The 19,688-nt window shown below is 42.8% G+C and overlaps 1 protein-coding gene across 1 annotated transcript; it reads left to right on the top strand.

Moving 5' to 3' along the window:
* Positions 1–2,116: 2,116 nt before the first annotated feature.
* Positions 2,117–13,676, top strand: LOC134211390 (polynucleotide 5'-hydroxyl-kinase NOL9). The gene is made up of 4 exons (XM_062688197.1): positions 2,117–2,329; positions 2,435–3,367; positions 11,147–13,250; positions 13,359–13,676. Exons 2-4 carry the CDS (start codon positions 2,447–2,449, stop codon positions 13,535–13,537), a joined length of 3,204 nt encoding a protein of 1,067 aa, XP_062544181.1. The 5' UTR covers positions 2,117–2,329; positions 2,435–2,446; the 3' UTR covers positions 13,538–13,676.
* The last annotated feature ends 6,012 nt before the right edge of the window (positions 13,677–19,688 follow it).

Below are 19,688 nucleotides of genomic sequence, written 5' to 3' on the forward strand. Positions count from 1 at the left end.
TCGATTAATCATCTTAGAATAAATAAATATGGCCCAACTAAAATTTATTTTGTATTTCAGTTTAGACCATCGACTTCTGTATTATAGAGTTGTTTCCACGGTGGTAATTCGTTTATAACTGGCCTGCGTGTTTCAAGTGAGAAGCTGCTTACCTTTCGCCATACCATTTCACCGGATGTTTACGATTACACGCGGAACCCCGCCATCACAGTTAGTTGCCGCAGATAGATCGATCAATGTAACGGAGCATATGTACTTATAGAAAGAACCCGATATGTGGGCATAAAATAGATTTTCTTTATTCAAATTATGATTTCACCTCAATGGAAAACAGAAAAATAAGAACAAATAATTATTGTATGTACAATATCAATAGAAATAATGTCATGATTGAAAAAATCCGAAAATACCAATATAGAAACACCTGATGGTTTTACATCATATTGATTTACATCGCTTCGATTACGTAGTTTCATTTATTATTTACATCGAAAGAAATTACATCGCTTTTGCTCATTACACAGCAAGCTTTCGAGTACATCGAAAGAGTGTAATATCACAGCTCTGACGGAATAGACTATGTGCATCTGTTTCGAATGTAATATTCAACAACTGTTTTTGCTGTGTTCCATTAACTCATTTATGAGTAAAACGTGGTTAACTCATTAAATGAGTAGATCCACTTATTCCCTAAAATGGGTGAAAATTTACCCTTTAATGAGTTTACGAGGTTATCCGTGCATGACATCGATATGACATTTCCGTCACTGCGTCCACACGCTCGTCCGGCTGAACTCAAATTTGGGTCAGATTAACTCAAAATCGTAAAAACTGGCTCAAGACAAAATTGAGTTAAGGCTCCTTAACTCAATTTTGAGTAACGACGGGAGATATGAATTTTGAGTGACGTTTACTCAAAATCATAAAATCAAATATTTAGAATTTTGAGTTTGTCAAAACAATCAGGCGCAGTATAAAGAAAAGCTATTCGAATTAGATTCATAAAACAATTTAACATTTATTACAGCTTAGTATAATGAAAGGTTATAAACTACAGAGAAAGGTCGGATCCTGCAGGAACATCTGTTGCTGATTTGTAATAGCTACAAGAATCCAGCTTTCCACGCTTGGTAATGGCGGCTTTTCGTGTGCAAAAATCAATCGGTCGCTGTACTGTTTGACACTAGCTGGAGGAAAACTCACTGCCGAAAAGGCCTTTTTTCCCTTCCCCTCACCCAGGAACGCCAGTGGGCTTTCCTCCAGCTAGTGTCAAACAGTACAGTGACCAATTGATTTTTACATACCGATAAGCCGCCATTACCGAGCGTGGAAAGCTGGATTACATTGCAAACTTATGTGCCCAAGTATGTACCCCAGGAACGAACTTTTTCTCTAGTTCATATCCTCTTTTATAATAATACATTTTTAAACTATTGTTTTATAATAATAAATAGCGGTCCTCAAATATCTCCGGCGGTCGCTTGTGATGGTACGTCTGGGGAGCTCGTCTGGAAGTAAAAAAATGTGATATAGAAGACATTCTCTGCTATGGTTCTTAAGCGCGGACATGGACAAACCAATAACTACCTGAAACTTCTTACCTGGTATAAGATCTCATCTATATTGTTGAATTTGACCACAACTAGTAATTACACTGCCGAAGAAATTCACGAGGGCAATGATGAAGTCTTGAAAACTGATGTACATTGTTTTAACATCTTGGTAATGCTCTTCAAAGCTCAGTTTTTCTGGGTGTTTCCAAACGTTGTTTCGAGCGTGCACTTGTTCTCGTCCTCGTCGTATAAAGCTAGAACGAGAAATGGATAAATAATCTAATATTTAGAATTAGATTAGTAAATTAGATTTAGTAAATCAAAACTTACATGAAGATCTACCAGCGACCGTTGGACTTCTGGAAATTTTCACGGTGAACTCATTTTTGAGTTCGGGAACTATTTATGCAAATATGAGTCAAAGCTACTCAAAATCATAACTCTCAGTTACTCAGAGTTTGACGTCTCAATAGAAGTTATTATTTTGAGTTATGCTGACCCAAAATTGAGCTCAGCTGGACGAGCGTGCATGACTTCTTGTGTCAAACATTGTTGACATTCATCACGTGCGAAAAAGTCAATCTTTTATTTTGATTTTGTAGCGTTTGCTGCGTTCAATCTGTTCAATAATGCTTCGACCAGGCCAGAAATGGTCTCCCGGCAGGAATATGCAGTGAAAGCAATAAAATAGTTAAAAAAGTGTGATAAGTGGTTTAAAATTGAATCCATTGTTAAAAGTTTGAGGATTTTCGAGATTGATACATGTACGCCGACAAGTGAGTATTCAAAATGGTTTTAGGCATTGATCTTCACCCGGTTTTAACATAACCTGTTTTTGTTCCGCGTTGCCTTTGATGCGGTCTGTTCCACAATCTACGTAGACAATATCCAGAATGAACAAGTCTAAACAGGAAAATCGTTCCACCCGTAATTCAAACTGCAAGGTTGGATCGGGTAAAGGTTTCCACCGCAGAAATAAAAAAGGTGCCAAGACGTGGAAGGAGCAAACCGATGATCCGCAAGCCGACCTCAAATTGAAAGTTGTGGCAAACGGTGTGTCCGATCGGAAAAATCAAGCAAACGGCAATATGCAGAAGAAATCCTTTGTGCGAGGAAAATCATCTGTAATTGCTGAAGACAAAAGTAGAAAAAATGATCCGCGTAATAAAACCACACTCCGGAAGGAGTTTGTTCAGAAATCCGAACGATTTGTGACCAAAGCAGGGAAGACGAATGCAGCTTCGTCACCAAAGTCCGATGGCATTCAAAAACGGAAAGCGCAGAACAGCGGTGAGCCCGGAACGAAACCAAAAAAGCCAAAAAATCATTTCATGTCGGAATCGGACAGTGACGCCAACGACTACATGGAACAATTTTTCAAAGACGTCCTTAGTGAACAGAAAGTGTCAACCGTGGATGAAGTTCCAACGGACGAAAGCGATGAAGAGGACGATGACCAGAGTACCGAGTCGTCAAGTGAGGAGAGTGATAGCGATACCGACGAGGATGAAGGAAATGCAATGTCGCTGGAGCAGTTAATAGATTACTATGGTCAGCGTCGAGATGATCGGGATGCAGAGGGAAAAACGGATAAAAAGCGGAAGCCGTCGAAGTCGTCACATTGTAGCAACAATAATACGTGGATCGAGGAAGATAATGATCTGGAACTTGTCTACGATAACTCCGACGATGAGAAAGGCAGTAGCTCATTGGCATTGGTACCGGTCGGGAATGTCGAAAACGCGGAGTATGGTGTTGATGAAGATCAGGACAGTTCGTTGGATGAATCTGTCGAGGAAGAAGAGGATGAAGATGTGAGTATCGCTTTTTTCCCATGCTTATTTTTATAAAAAAAAACAGTGTTTAAGTACGATTCAATTAATTGATTTGTGCAATTGCACATTTGAGAGATTTAGTTTGAAAAACGTATTGTAGGGTAACCACTTAAATCGGTGGGGTTTGATACCACAACCCCAGTACGGTTTTTTTTTTTTTTTTTTAACTATTGTATTTATTTGGCAGGCTCAGGCGTGTATAACACTTAACGGAGCCGAGACTCTTAATGATATTTACAATCGATATCATCTTATTATCAACTGTTAGTAAGGGAAAGGGACAAAGACCAAGATACTCGTGGCGACTCAAGGTTAGATTGCGTAATTTGGTGATGGACGGGGTTGGGATTTAGGTTTGAGGTATTTCAGCTGCTCATCCGGGTATTTGACGTCATGTCTGGTTTGGCGTAGCGTCGTGCTCGGGATTTGGTTCTGCAGGAGCATCTTCCGGATGGCCAGAGCTTCATGGTACACGAAACAATGAGACAGCGACAGGAAAAAAACTGAGAAAGAAAAATTGAAGTATTAAACTTTGATGTCAGACGAGCAAAGAAAGGCATAGATGGCCTGCAAATACACCACATCGCGATCTCCCAAAACACCTCTTAGTTCCCGGAAGGGTTGTTTACCTCGGGCCACAAGGGTATCCAATAGTTGTTCTCTTGAGGCGCCATTTTCCGTGCAATACCAAACTACGTGATCGATGTCATCGTAACCGGCTCCACACCTACAAAGATTGCTATCGACCAGGTTAATTCTATAGAGATGTGCGTTTAGTGAATAGTGATTGGACATAAGCCTCGACATCGTGTGAATGAAGCCTCGGCAAGTCCTCACCTCTGAACCACGCTCGCGCAGAAACTTTAGGAACTATGGAAAATAGCCACCGTCCAAGTTCATTGTGTGACCAATTCATTTGCCAATTTTGGAGAGTACTCTGACGGACTAATGGGAAAAACTCGTTGTTCGAGATTTGTCTATCATAAACTTCACCTTCCTGTGCGCCCACCTTTGTTATGAGTCCGCCTTCTCATTGCCATAGATTAGGCAATGGGACGGGACCCATACAAAGGTAATCTTGAATGATCTTTCGACCAAATCACGCATCTGCTCTCTTATGTTTGTAAGAAAGTAAGATGCGTGCTTAACAGGTTTCATCGACCGGAGTGCCTCGATAGAACTAAGACTATCCGAGAAGATGAAATAATGGTCTACGGGCTGATCGGAAATTATCCCCAAAGCGAAGTTAATTGCTGCCAGCTCAGCAACATAAACCGAACACGGTTCCTGAAGTTTTCGGAAGGTGGTTGAATTTTCATTGAAAACACCGAAGCCAGTGGATCCGTTAATGCGAGAACCATCAGTGAAATATCTGTTGTTGCAATTGACATGTCCATATTTTTCGGAAAAAATAGGGGGAATAGATATGTGTCGAAGGTGATCTGGTATTCCTTGAATAGCGTGTTTCATGGACAGATCGTATTCAATTGAGGAACTGTCGTTGATGAAGTGGGCTCGAGGTGGATTATAACATGGAAGACAAAGATCTGACGATATGTAGGTGAGATTGACCCTCAGGAATCTTGACTGACGAATCAGATCAAGCATATTATCGAAATTTTCCAAGACAAGTGTGTTACTTGTTCCACATTTGATCAGTATTCTAAGTGAGAGTTCCCAGAAACGGTGCTTTAAAGGAGTGACTCCAGCAAGTACCTCCAGGCTCATGTTATGCGTTGAATGCATACAACCAAGGGCAATACGCAAACAACGATACTGAATTCGTTCCAATTTGATCAGGTGGCAATCAGCTGCTGAGAGGAAGCAGAAAGAGCCATACTCTAAAACAGAGAGAATAGTCGTTCTGTAGAGTTTGATGAGGTCTTCCGGGTGAGCGCCCCACCATGTTCCGGAGATAGAGCGTAGAAAATGGATCCTTTTCCGGCATTTCTCTATCAAATAATCAATATGGGGTTTCCAGGTACATTTGGAATCAAACCAGACTCCAAGGTATTTAGAAGATAAAGATTGATTGATGTCATCATTCAACAGCTTTAGTTTCAGTTGAGCAGGGTACCGCTTCCTAGTAAACACAACCAACTGAGTTTTTTGCGGTGAAAACTTGATCCCCAAATGTCTGGCCCAAACAGTCAGATTATCTAGGGTACTTTGCAATGGTCCTTGCAAGACAGCTGCACATGGACCTCTTAGGGAGATCACGGCATCATCTGCAAGTTGTCTAAGCGTGCATTGTCCTTCCAAACAATTGTCAATATCTTTAACATAGAAATTGTAAAGCAAGGGACTTAAACATGAACCTTGGGGAAGGCCCATGTAACTATTTCTGGAAGTTGTCAGAGTGCCGAGTGTGAAGTTCATATGTTTTACTGACAACAAATTGTACAAGAAATTATTCAAAATAACGGGTAATCCACTACTGTGCAGATTTTCCGACAGTACTTCTATGGAAACAGAATCAAAAGCGCCCTTTATATCCAAGAAAACTGAAGCCAGTTACTCCTTGTGCGCGTAGGCCAGCTGTATATCTGAAGAGAGCAACGCTAGACAATCATTTGTTCCTTTACCTTTTCGAAAACCGAACTGAGTATTTGACAGTAATGCATTTTGCTCGACCCAATGGTCGATTCTTGAAAGGATCATTTTCTCCAATAATTTTCTCATGCATGATAGCATGGCAATCGGTCGGTATGAATTGTGATTAGACGCTGGTTTCCCAGGCTTTTGAATAGCTATTACTTTGACCTGTCGCCATTCTGGTGGCACAATGTTGTACTCCATGAAACAGTTGTACAGGTCAAGTAATCGTATTTTTGCGATATCTGGGAGGTTTTTAAGAATTGAATTTGATGTTATCGCATCCCGGAGCAGAGTTGTTCGATGAAAGAAGAGACATAGATAGTTCCAGCATTGAGAATGGTCCACCCAAAGAACCGGGATCAGTGACTGATTCTCGAAATAGCGGTTCTGCTGGTACGGAGTCTGGACAGACCTTTTTGCGAAGTTGAATATCCATCGATTGGAGTATTCTTCACTCTCGTTGGTGGAAATGCGGTTCCGCATGTTGCGGGCCGTTTTCCAAAGTGTTGTCATTGAGGTTTCTCGAGATAGTCCCTCGACAAAACGTCGCCAGTAGCTACGTTTTTTAGCCTTGAGAAGATTTTTGAGCTTTCTTTCAAGCCTCAAATACTCTTCAAAAAGCTCAGACCTTCCGTGTTTACGGAAAGCCTTGAAGGCATCAGATTTCTCAGAATACAACTTAGTACATTCATCATCCCATCCAGGAGTGGCTGGTCTTCTTATGACGGATATACTTGGAACGCGTCGTTTCTGAGCTTCTAGTGCGCTTTTTTGAATCAACTCGGTAAGGAATCGATATTCATCCAGTGGTGGCAGAATATCAGTTGATTCAGTACCAATTTCTACCGCCGATGCAAATGTTTGCCAGTCAATGTTCCTCGTGAGGTCGAATGGAACCTGAACTGGTACTGATCGTTGATAGCCATTTTGATTGTGGTAACTAGAGGCCTGAATAAGAGAAACGCGGATAGAAAATATGACTCTGCCAACACTGCATTCAATCTTCTTCATCAAAGAACAACACATGAAAAGGAAGAAATGGTTTATGTAGACAAAATCTCACAATCCGCTATTTTATGTGTCCACACCACCTAACAATAGAATCCAATAAACAATGGAATTTTATTTCATAATCTATAAATGACTTGCATATATTATTGCAAACTAATGTAAAATACATTCAATTTTGTTTATTTAAAAATTGCATAAAATCAAATTTGGCCGTTTTCAGTATTTGAGCCAATATTTTGGCTGCTTGACAGGTCTCCTGCTCGATTGGCTGCTGTTTTTGACGGTTCGATTGGCGGCACATACCTATCCGCGTTTCTCTTATTCAGGCCTCTAGTGGTAACTATCGGCATGTGGTCACTACCATGGGGATCTTGGATTACATTCCACGTACAATCTAATGATAGTGAATTTGAGCATAAAGACAGATCTATTCGACTTTCTTGACCTTGAGGTCCTATTCGAGTTACTTCACCTGTGTTCAAGATATTCAAGTTGAAATCGTCGCACAAATCATAGAAAATAGGCGCTCTGTTATCGTCTCTGGTTTCGCCCATGCAATACCATGCGCATTCATATCGCCCAATATTAAAACTGGGGATGATAGAAGAGAGACTGCGCTCCAAAGGTGTCGACGACTAAGCGAGGCATTTGGAGGAATATAAACTGAAGCTATGCAAAGATCTTTATTCTTTACATTTACTTGGCAAGCGACGATTTCCAAGCCATTTACAATTGGGATGGGAATTCTGTAAAAGGGGTGACATTTTTTGATCCCCAGAAGAACGCCACCATAGTTATCATCCCGATCTTGGCGAATAATGTTAAAATCGTGGAAATTGATTTCATCTTCAGAAGAAAGCCATGTTTCACAGAGTGCAAATATATCGCAATCGGAGTTGCGAATTAAAAACTTAAACACGTCCAATTTATGTTTCAGACTATGACAGTTCCACTGCAGCACAGTGATTGTATCTTGTATGGCCGTATTATCCATCGAAAGATACAAGTCCTGCAAGAAGGGCCATGAAACAGTCAATTGCTTCAGATAACTTTCAACTGTTGGAATAAAGAGGTCAATGATTGGCCTCAATGAATTCGGAATATTGAATAAGTTCAAAATACGATCCACAAGGTCCTTAAAGGATATCAATCCTCGCTTGGACGAGATTCTTTTCTTGGAAGTGCGAGTAGCAGTTTTTCTGCTCAGAGATATTCCTTGACTGATGTTTCTTTGTAACATCAGTTTTAGGCAATGGCAGGAATGTCTTACTGCAACATGGGTCAAAAGGAGCAGTATATACAGGCTGCTTCGGAATTTTAAATAATCCCCCATTACCATCAGATTTGGGCAAGCTTCTAGGGATGAGTTTTGTTTTCTTACGGCGCAATCCCGGGGAAGACGGTTTCTTCCTTTTTTGGGGCACGTGTACCTCCGGAGAAACATCCATATCGGCTACGTCAGAGTCCGATTCGTCAATGGAAATGACATCATAAAAGTCACTAACTTGAACGGCAGCTGAAATAGCGGCCGTTGCGTTGGCAGTTGCGGATGTGTCTTGCGACTTCACCATTTCCGCATACGACTGCTTGGAGCGCTGTACCAGCGAGCGCTTCACTTTTTGGGTGCGCTTTTGTACACCGGGCATTCTTGCAAACCATGGGAGGATCCAAGCCACAAGAAGCACACTTTGTTACTTGTTGTTGGCAGGTCTCCTCCCGATGTCTTTCAAAACATTTGCCACAACAGGGCTTATTGTCGCAAAACTCGGCAGTATGCCCCAACTGTTTGCAGTTGGTACAATTAAAACCCTGGGTACAAAAAAAAGACGCACCGGAAACAACATATTTTCGATATCTACATATTTTGGGAGTATCGAACCGGCGAACGTCACTCGAAGTGAGCCTGACTTTGAATACACTTTTTTGCCATCTACCGTGGCAGCTGAATGCAACTCCTTGCAATCCAGAATATCCACGGTAGACTTTATTGCATTCTTCAAGCGGCCTTTTCCGCAAGTACATCCTTGCAAGTCAGGCTCGCTGCGTTTATCACACCTTCAACCTCGACCTCCCGCGAGGGGCACATAAACCAAATATTCTACATTATACAGTTGGTCTTTTGCAATAGCATTTGCATCCTGATATGTAGGTGCGGTTACACGTAGTTTATTCCGATTGATCTGATGAAAATCAGTTTTCGGAAAACGACGCGTCAAGTCACGTTTGATTCCTAGAAAATCGTAGAAAATCGCCGAAAGTAAACAACCCAGGGACCAGGTGAGGAAGCCTGGTAAAATCGCGTGCGGACAACATTATCTTTGGGAGGCGTTTCGCCTCCGTTCTCTTCATCCATCAATTGCGGGATGAATTCAAAATTGATAAACAAAAAAAAACAAGAAATAAAAAAAAATAATCATAAGAAAGAAAAAAGAAACTTAAGTCTAAATTAATTAGTCAATGTTTAGAAAAAAAAAATTTAAAAGAGAAATAATAACTTTAATTACAAAATTCAAAATTTGTATTCTCGTATCACTCTAATTTTGTCGCACTCTAAGCAAGCCGACGGTAACTGGTGAACGACAGACAGACAGCGGCTCGACCACTGCTGTGTGGTGAGTGCAAATTAGTTGCAATGGGAACAGTTAGAACCAGTGGCGTAGCCAGAAAATTGGTCTGGGGTTTTCCGAACAATTTTTTTGCAAAAAAATTTTCTTCTTCTAAAAATGTTGTCTCTGGGGGGTTTTATGTCCAAAACCACCCCGTGGCTGCATACTCCACTGGTTAGAACAATACACTTTGTTATACTTATCCGTTCCCGTTCGAGTAGGTAGATGCTGCGCTGGTGCTGTTCGGCCTCTCTGTTGACTCTGATGGAGACCGAATAATATCACTTGTAAATGCACGCGTAGCCCTTTAGCTATACGTGCACCTTCTTCGACGATCACGAATCGCCTTAGACAGCCACTTAATCCACAGTGGGAATGACGCGGGAGGATATAAAAAACTCACTTTTTGTGAGAAAAAACTCCACTGTTTAGACAAAATAACTGCCTGCGATGGAGACACGGACATTCACATCCGGCTACTTCAAGCGATCGGCAAAGAATGTACCCCAGTACGGTTGACAGGTGCTTTCTGAACTAAGCTACGAAGGAACTCCGGCGCCCTCCGCAGTTCAGCGGGTACTGATGGAACCAAATTCCCAACATCAGGCACATAGCCGAACTCTCGCAATCTCTTTGTTTATTTGTTTATATATCACACTTAAAATATTTTACAGTCTACGGTAATTTTTACCGAACTTTCAACAGCTGAACGTTCGGTAATCAGTACGGTAAACGAAACGATTATAGTTTGTTCGGTAATTTGATTTGTTGATGATCTGTCAAAATTTACAGTACAGTTCGGTAATTTAAAAATAGAGAAACTACCGAACGCTACGGTACTTTTACAAATAAAAAAAAAAATAAAAATTATAAATGTTTGATGCAGGGCTGGTAGCGAGTCACTATTTAGTGACTTGGTCACTATTTTGAGTCTAGTCACTATTTGCATTCAAAAGTCACTAAAGTCACTATTTTCGTATCGACGATTGCAAAAAAAAATTAGAAGAAAAATCATTTGTACTTTCAATGTCAACCAAATGAAATGTAAATCTGGTAGCAATATGTGAAATTGGAGAAACAAAAAAAGTTTTTTTTTGTATGTATATATATTTTTACCTCTTTAGTTTTATGTATATATATAAAAAACATTCCCTAATATATGCTCATTAAACATCAATTAAATGTTATTAACTCTTATTTGTGTTAATTTATACTTAAAGCACAAGATTTCATAAATGCGTACTCTTACCCCATCCGATGCGCACTTTTACCCCACCGGTGGGGTAAGAGTGCGTTTTTCACTTGTCTTGCAATAAGGGTTCTACTAAAATGAATCTCAATAATTTCAATATTTTTTCCACTGGGTAACATAAAGGAAGAGTATATTAATCATCGACAATGATTTGATATGCAGAAGCTTGCTTCATAAGGGCCACACGATCGATTGAAAACTAAGTGCGTACTCTTGCCCCACTCTACTCTATAGAAATTAGCTAGTTATTGTTCATCTTTATTAATTGTTCTTCATCGTTCTTTATTACAGTCGCCGTTCGATCTGGAGGCTTATTTAAAAGGAGATTACGATTCGGCCGACGATACCATCGATAGCGACGAAGAAGATGACACTTCGGGCTCGGATTACACGGGCAGTAGTTCTCTGGACGGATATTACGAAGAAGAGGAATCCGATCAGGAATCTTCCTCGGACTACGATTCTGACGAGGATGAAGACGACGATAGTCTGGATGACTCGGAGGAAGACTATGATGATGAAGATGAGTATACGTCCTACTGGGATGAATCGTACGACAGTGAGGACGATGATGATTACATCGCAGAAGAAGACGACGATCTGTACATTAGCCGCGGAGCTGCTCGAGTCTACAACATCGATGATAATGAGGTGTCTTTCAATAGTGACCTGGAAACGGCGCAAATAGTGGAGTTGCCCATAGATGATAGAAGAAGTAAGTCAGTGGGATCCAGCGGAACTGATAGCCAGGAAGATGGCGGAAATAATGAGGGATGTCCGGCGTTGGTCCCCATTTATGATATGTATGGCAATCTTATAGATAGTCCTGAAAAATTGGAAGAACTTAAATTACAAAAAGAGGTTAACGAGAGGAATCGAAAATCAAGTTGCTCCGAACTGGATGTGGATTCCGAACTTAATCATAAAGTGTCTTCCCAACTTGATGTGAGTCCAGATTTGGACCACCAAAGTACAATGGAGGAAGACGTGGAACAGAACAATGCGACTAATACCAGCTACCGGTTTTATGATTCGATAGATATGCGAATATCCTTGCTAGTATTGAAGGAAACTCTGTACTTTAGCGGACACCTCACAGTCCAGCCTTTGATTGGAGGGCTGGAAGTAATGGGCTATAACCTTCGCTCTGGCGAGTGTCGCAGTGTGTTTGCTGCCCGAGGATTCCATTGTCTGAACCTAACACCACGTGCGCAGGGTTCTTCGATATCGAAGGACATGATGGACAAAGTGATAAACCGTGTAGAGAAGCATTTCCACGAAGATGATCTGAAAGAAATCCAAAACAGCTTCGACGGTTCCAATTCTGTATTAGTGCTGCTACAAGCAGATTGCAGCAATAAACGCGTTGAAACTGTCGATAAGTATCTTCCGGAAGATTTTTTGTTTCCTAAAGTAGAATTCCTAAAAAAGAGCATATTTTTTAGAACTGAATACCTTTTAAATGTTGAGTTCTATTCAGAAAATGTGGATAAATGTACTTCACTGTACCGACCTGATCCAGAATGGAATAAAATAGTTGTTAGAAATAATAGTAAACTGGTAGTGATTGGAGGAAAAGGATCCGGTAAATCAACTTTGTGTCAATATCTCGTCAATAAGAATGTTCAAAAATTCAAGAAAGTGGTCCTCATCGATTTAGACATTGGCCAACCGATCCAACACATTCCGGAAACGATAAGCATAACAATCGTCGACAGACCACTCCTCGGAGTTGCCACCTTTGACCCAATCCCACCGGCGAAAAGTTGGCTCTTTGGGAGTCTCGACATCGTGTCATCTCTTATTTTCTATACTCACAACGTCCGCCAACTGGTTCGGTACTGCGAACAGCATAAATCGGAGCTCGCCAATATACCGTGGGTCATCAACACAATGGGTTACGTATCGGACTTCGGTGAAGAACTGATGGCAACAATTCTGCGGATGTTCTGCCCGACTGATGTGATCCAACTAGTTTGTACCGAGAAGTCCTTCGCTATACCAAATTTCCAAAATCGTCTCACGTCGGAGTTTATCAATCAGTACAATTACAACATTCTACGTAGTGAAGCCCAGGAATTTACCGCACGGAAAGCCAATTTTAAACACTACGAGCTAAACGTTTGCTATCCGAAAAAAGGATTCACACTAAATGCGCCGAAACGACGGAATTTGATGCTGCTGGCGCACCTGGCGGATATCCTGCAGGATTCCTCTAGCGAATGGTTCAATGAGGTGAAACCCTTCTGTGCGCCGCTCAGTCAATTGCAGGTGCTCATCACTAGGGAAGACCAAACCCTCGGTGAAGATCAACTGCCTTCGGTGCTAAACGCCACGCTGGTCTATCTATGTCGAAAGATTGTCGATAGCGAATTGTACGAGTGTTTGGGAATCGGTGAGTTTCATTTTATTTTTCTGTTGGGTTTCTTTCTCAATTTAATCCTAAATTAATTCTCTAATTTTATAATTTTATTACTAACAATTTTATTTTCTGCATTTCCAGGCATCGTTCGCGGCGTGGACAAGAACAACAACGTATACCTCTTGCAATCGCTGCCAGATAAGCAACTCGCAGATGTGAACGTATTGGCCATTTGCAGTAGCAGCTTGCCAAATGCCGCCTTTCTGCGACAGAGCTCCCGAATACAAGGAAGCATTCCTTACGTGTACAACATCGACTAAAAGTAGGAGCTAGAGAAGTGTTAAGTTCTGTTTCTGCTATCTGTATACTTTAATTGAGTTTATCCGTATTTATGTTTGCTGTAGATGAAAAAATCACGTTGGTTTAGTACATCGCGTATGTGCTGTGCGCCAAAATCTATCTTAATTGCATTTAAATGCGGTACTCCAAAATATCCGAAAGCATATGCTATAGTCACAGGCAAACAGACATAACACTTGTGGAATTTTCATCGTTCACTGATTTACTGGTCACACAATCACAATCATTATTCGGCCAATCGATCACTTGTAGCGCGCACATAGGATTTGCTCGTTTTTGACCTTTGCTCACTACCGCCATCTGGTTCGTGATTTGCCTAACTTAGTGAAAACAACAGATGTCCTTAGTGTGTGTTATTTTATTTATTCAGAATAAGGACGAAGTGGCCTGTGCGATATATAAGAGTCTTCTCCATTCGGCTCGGTCCATGGCTACACGTCGCCAACCACGCAGTCTACGGAGGGTCCGCAAGTCATCTTCCACCTGATCGATCCACCTTGCCCGCTGCGCACCTCGCCTTCTTGTGCCCGTCGGATCGTTGTCGAGAACCATTTCACCGGGTTACTGTCCGACATTCTGGCTACGTGCCCGGCCCACCGCAGTCGTCCGATTTTCGCGGTGTGAACGATGGATGGTTCTCCCAACAGCTGATGCAACTCGTGGTTCATTCGCTTCCTCCACGTACCGTCCGCCATCTGCACCCCACCATAGATGGTACGCAGCACTTTCCTTTCGAAAACTCCGAGTGCGCGTTGGTCCTCCACGAGCATCGTCCAGGTCTCGTGTCCGTAGAGGACTACCGGTCTAATGAGCGTTTTGTAGATTGTCAGTTTGGTACGGCGGCGAGAACTCTATTCGATCGGAGCGTCTTGCGGAGTCAAAGTACGTACGATTTCCAGCCACTATGCGTCTCCAGATTTCTCTGCTGGTGTCATTTTCGGCAGTCACCAGTGAGCCCAAGTACACAAATTCTTCTACCACCTCGATTTCGTCACCACCGATGCAAACTCGCGGTGGGTGGCTCACATGTTCGTCTCTTGAACCTCTTCCTATCATGTACGACGTGTTGATGACTAGTCCGATCCGCTTAGCTTCGCTCTTCAGTCTGATGTAGGCTTCCTCCATCTTCTCAAAGTTACGTGCCATAATATCTATGTCGTCGGCGAAGCCAAATAGCTGGACGGACTTATTGAAAATTGTACCACTCGTGTTAATCCCTTCATTTCATTTATTTAGTTTACAGATAACACTGAATCAACATTTTTTTGTTAAATATCTTAACTGTGCATATGCACAGCACATGTTTCGAAATGGACAAATTGATATGAAATTTGCGAAAAATAATCCACGTGTCTTGGAGGGACACGAAGACCCTCAACCTCCTACTCTCTAGATAGGCGTGATAACCCCTACACAACAAGACCACTTAAAGGTCACGTTTGCGGAAAAGCCATCAGAATCCGAGTACCAACCTCCACCGCGATTAGCTCTCTTTTTGCCAAATTGAATATCTTTCGGATGCTTGATTTGCCCAATCTCCACATTTGCTTTACTGTTGTATATCCACAGCCAAGCGAGTGCACATTGTTTATTAAACGAGAGGATCGCACTCCATGCCCCCAGCAACGGACTGGGCGGGACGGTATAGAATGCAATTCAATCGCACTCTGCTGTGCCAACGGCTTGCTTGGCTAAAGCATTTGATGAGTTTGATTGCCTTTACGTAAACAGTCGCGTGTACTCAGACGACTAATGACGGTGAAAGACCGACACTTGATTACAATTAATTGCATATTATTCGGCAGCTCGGCCGTACGAAAACCATTTTTTTGTTAAATATCTTGGCTGTGCATATGCACAGCATATGTTTCGAAATGGACAAATTGATATGAAATTTGCGAAAAGAATCCACGTGTCTTGGAGGGACTCAGACCCTCAACCTCCTACTCTCTGAATAGGCGTGATAACCCCTACACAACAAGACCACTTAAAGGTCACGTTTGCGGAAAAGCCATCAGAATCCAGTACCAACCTCCACCGCGATTAGCTCTCTTTTTTGCAAATTGAATATCTTTCGGATGTGATTTGCCCAATCTCCACATTTGCTTTACTGTTGTATATCCACAGCCAAGCGAGTGCACATTGTTTATTAAACGAGAGGATCGCACTCCATGCCCCAGCAACGGACTGGGCAGGACGGTATAGAATGCGAATTCATGGCAGGTGCGATCCTCTCGTTTAATAAACAATGTGCACTACATCAGCTGAATATATGCAAAAATTGCAAATCCAGATTCAATTGCAAAAGGTTTCCTTTTCATAGCCAGTTGCCGAATAATATGCAGTGCTGAATCAACAATTTGACGCCACAATACACGGTTCGAGGCCGCATCTCTCCATCCTCGGATACGCCCCACGCTCGCCCAGTCGTTTTGCACCTGGTCTGCCCATCTCGCTCGCTGCGCTCCACGTCGTCGTCTCGTACCTGCCGGATCGGAAGCGAACAGCATCTTTGCAGGGTTGCTGTCCGGCATTTTGCAACATGTCCTGCCCATCGTACCCTTCCGGCTTTAGCTATCTTCTGGATACTGGGTTCGCCGTAGAGTTGAGCGAGCTCATGGTTCATTCTTCGCCGCCACACACCGTCTTCTTGCACACCGCCAAAGATGGTCCTAAGCACCGTCTCTCGAATACTCCGAATGCTACAAGTCCTCCTCGAGCATTGTCCATGTTTCATGTCCGTAGAGGACAACCGGTCTTATCAGCGTCTTGCGCATGACACATTTGGTGCGGTGGTGAATCTTTTTTGACCGCAGTTACTTCTGGAGCCCGTAGTAGGTCCGACCTTCACATATAATGCGCCTTCGTATTTCACGTCTAACATTGTCATCAGCCGTTAGCAAGGATCCAAGGTAGACGAATTCATCGACCACCTCGAAGGTATCCCCGTCTATCGTAACACTGCTTCCCAGGCGGGCCCTGTCGCGCTCGGTTCCACCTACAAGCATGTACTTTGTCTTCAACGCATTCACCACCAGTCCAACTTTTGTTGCTTCACGTTTCAGGCGGGTGTACAGTTCTGCCACCTTTGCAAATGTTCGGCCGACAATGTCCATGTCATCCGCGAAACAAATAAATTGACTGGATCTATTGAAAATCGTACCCCGGCTGTTACACCCGGCTCTCCGCATGACACCTTCTAGCGCAATGTTGAACAACAGGCACGAAAGTCCATCACCTTGTCTTAGTCCCCGGCGCGATTCGAACGAACTGGAGTGTTCGCCCGAAATCTTCACACAGTTTTGCACACCATCCACCGTTGCTTTGATCAGTCTGGTAAGCTTCCAGCAAAGTTGTTCGCGTCCATAATTTTCTATACCTCTACGCTGTCTATACTGTCGTATGCCGCCTTGAAATCAACGAACAGATGATGCGTTGGGACCTGGTGTTCACGGCATTTTTGAAGGATTTGCCGCACAGTAAAGATCTGGTCCGTTGTCGAGCGGCCGTCAACGAAGCCGGCTTGATAACTTCCACGAACTCGTTCACTAATGGTGACAGACGACGGAAGATGATCTGGGATATCACTTTGTAGGCGGCATTAAGGATGGTGATCGCTCGAAAGTAGAGATGTCGTAAAATCCCGATTAATCGATTAGTTACTAATCGATTACTCTTGATTCTTGTCGATTATTGAATCGATTAATCATTGTATAGTAATCGATTCAAAATTAATCGATTATCACAACGATGAATCGATTAATCGAAGTAATCGATTAATTTGCGACATCTCTACTCGAAAGTTCTCACACTCCAGAAAGGCGACAATTTCTTGTAGATGGGGCATATAACCCCTTCCTTCCACTCCTCCGGTAGCTGTTCGGTTTCCCAGATTCTGACTATCAGTTTGTGCAGGCAAGTGGCCAGCTTTTCCGGGGCCATCTTGATGAGCTCAGCTCCGATACCATCCTTACCAGCTGCTTTATTGGTCTTTAGCTGTTGAATGGCATCCTTAACTTCCCTCAAGGTGGGGGCTGGTTGGCTTCCATCGTCCGCTGAACTGACGTAGCCATCTCCGCCGCTGCCTTGACTTTCACTGCCTGTACTTTCAGCGCAATTCAGATGTTCCTCGTAGTGCTGCTTCCACCTTTCGATCACCACACGTTCGTCCGTCAAGATGCTCCCATCCTCTTGGCCAACCTGAGCGTTCAAATCTCCTATGATGATTTTGACGTCGTGGCTTGGGCAGCTGTCGTACTCACGTTCCAGCTGCGCGTAGAATGCGTCCTTATCATCATCAGTGCTTCCGGAGTGTGGGCTATGGACGTTGATTATGCTGAAGTTGAAGAACCGGCCTTTGATCCTCAACCTGCACATTATTTCATTGATCGGCCACCACCCGATCACGCGCCTTTGCATATCGCCCATCACTATGAAAGCTGTTCTTAGCTCGTGTGTGTTGCCGCAGCTCTGGTAGATGGTATGATTACCTCTAAACGTTCGCACCATTGATCCCTTCCAACAAACCTCCTGCAGCGCTACGATGCCGAATCCACGGTCCTTGAGCACATCGCCGAGTATGAGTGTGCCTCCGATGAAGTTGAGAGATTTGCAGTTTCACGAACCGAGTTTCCAATCGCTAGTCCCTTTTCGTCGCAGTGGTCTTCCCCGATGGTTCCGGTCCGTACTCTCTTGTTGATTGTTCGTTGCGTGAGTTTTTTTTTTGGCTGGCTAGCAGGGCCTGACACCAAACTCCCTAAATTTCCGGAGGACCATTCCTCCTTATTTCCGGTGGACCATGGTGCACAGTTTCACTTAGAGTCCCTCGCTGGCACTCGGACGATGATCAGCCGCCCCTAACATGGAGAACAGACGCTGTTGTGAGCCGATCCTGACATGGAGAACAGACGCTCAATAAGATTTTCACCTCCGGAGAGGAGCAAACCCCCCCTTCCCTGTCAGCATACGACCATAGTTCCCACCGGGGTTGGTTACCCGATCTTCCCTAAGGTTGCTCTATCCCGGCCAGCACCGCGGGGAGGTAGGGATAGGAGTTGCTGGGTAAGAGGCTAAGGACCGCGAGATGGGGTCTATTTTATTCCTTCAGGTACGCGAAATACCCCCGCATAATAAAAAACAACATGTTATATGGTCAGAATCATTATTACGATGTAAGATATAGTATCACAGTTTACGTTGCGGTTATCGAATACTTTTCGATCGATTCAACCATAACTGCTCGACATCATCACTAAATGTCAACATACACTCAGCAAACTGGACTATCGAAATTCATAATTGGCGCCTTATGAATATTTGACGGATTATGCCACCATCAGTGCTTCTTATACGCAGTTACCTCTTCGAATACCTAAGCGTCGATGGGCGTGTGGTCTACATATCGGCCTCCCGACCCCGACGTCCATGGTTCGAATCCAGTCAGCCGCACTTCACTTTTTCAAATGAAAATCATCATTCATAAGGCAACATATTGAAATTCATACCGATTCCTTGTGGCAAATTTTCATAAGGCGTTTTATTGAAAATCGTACGTCCATTTTCCTCAGTGTATAACATGCTGTCTCTAAAATGTTCTTTATTTCCTACATTATATGTCAACATTTTATCATACTGTTGAGCGAAAATTTTGCACGCGAAAACAGACGATTTTTATGGTGACATAACAACAACCCATTCAACATATTGTTATTTGTCAAATAACCCGTACCACAAACTGTTAAAACTTTATATGAGATTGTTCATTTACAGTTGTCAACAGTAAAGGATACTGTTGTCGACCGCACGGGAAAATATCCATGTACAGTTTGTAATTATGCGGGCCAATGGTACGCTTTACCCAGCATTGCCGTGCCGTGTACTTTAATGAAGTGTTTGAATTCATATCTTCCTTTTCCATATCGCACTTTTTTCCCTTCAGGAAACATATATTTATTGCGTCAGTTCGACGTATAACAGAAATATTGTAAATTGTGGTAAAATGTGCACTCTAAAGTGGTCTGCACAGCACGAAACCCCGCGCAATCGGTTCATCACACTTTTTCCCTTCAGGAAACATATACTTATTGAAGAAAAATCAGCGTCAGCTCAAGG

The sequence above is a fragment of the Armigeres subalbatus genome, chromosome 2 (assembly GCF_024139115.2).
Source record: "Armigeres subalbatus isolate Guangzhou_Male chromosome 2, GZ_Asu_2, whole genome shotgun sequence".
Classification (NCBI taxonomy): Eukaryota; Metazoa; Arthropoda; class Insecta; order Diptera; family Culicidae; genus Armigeres; species Armigeres subalbatus.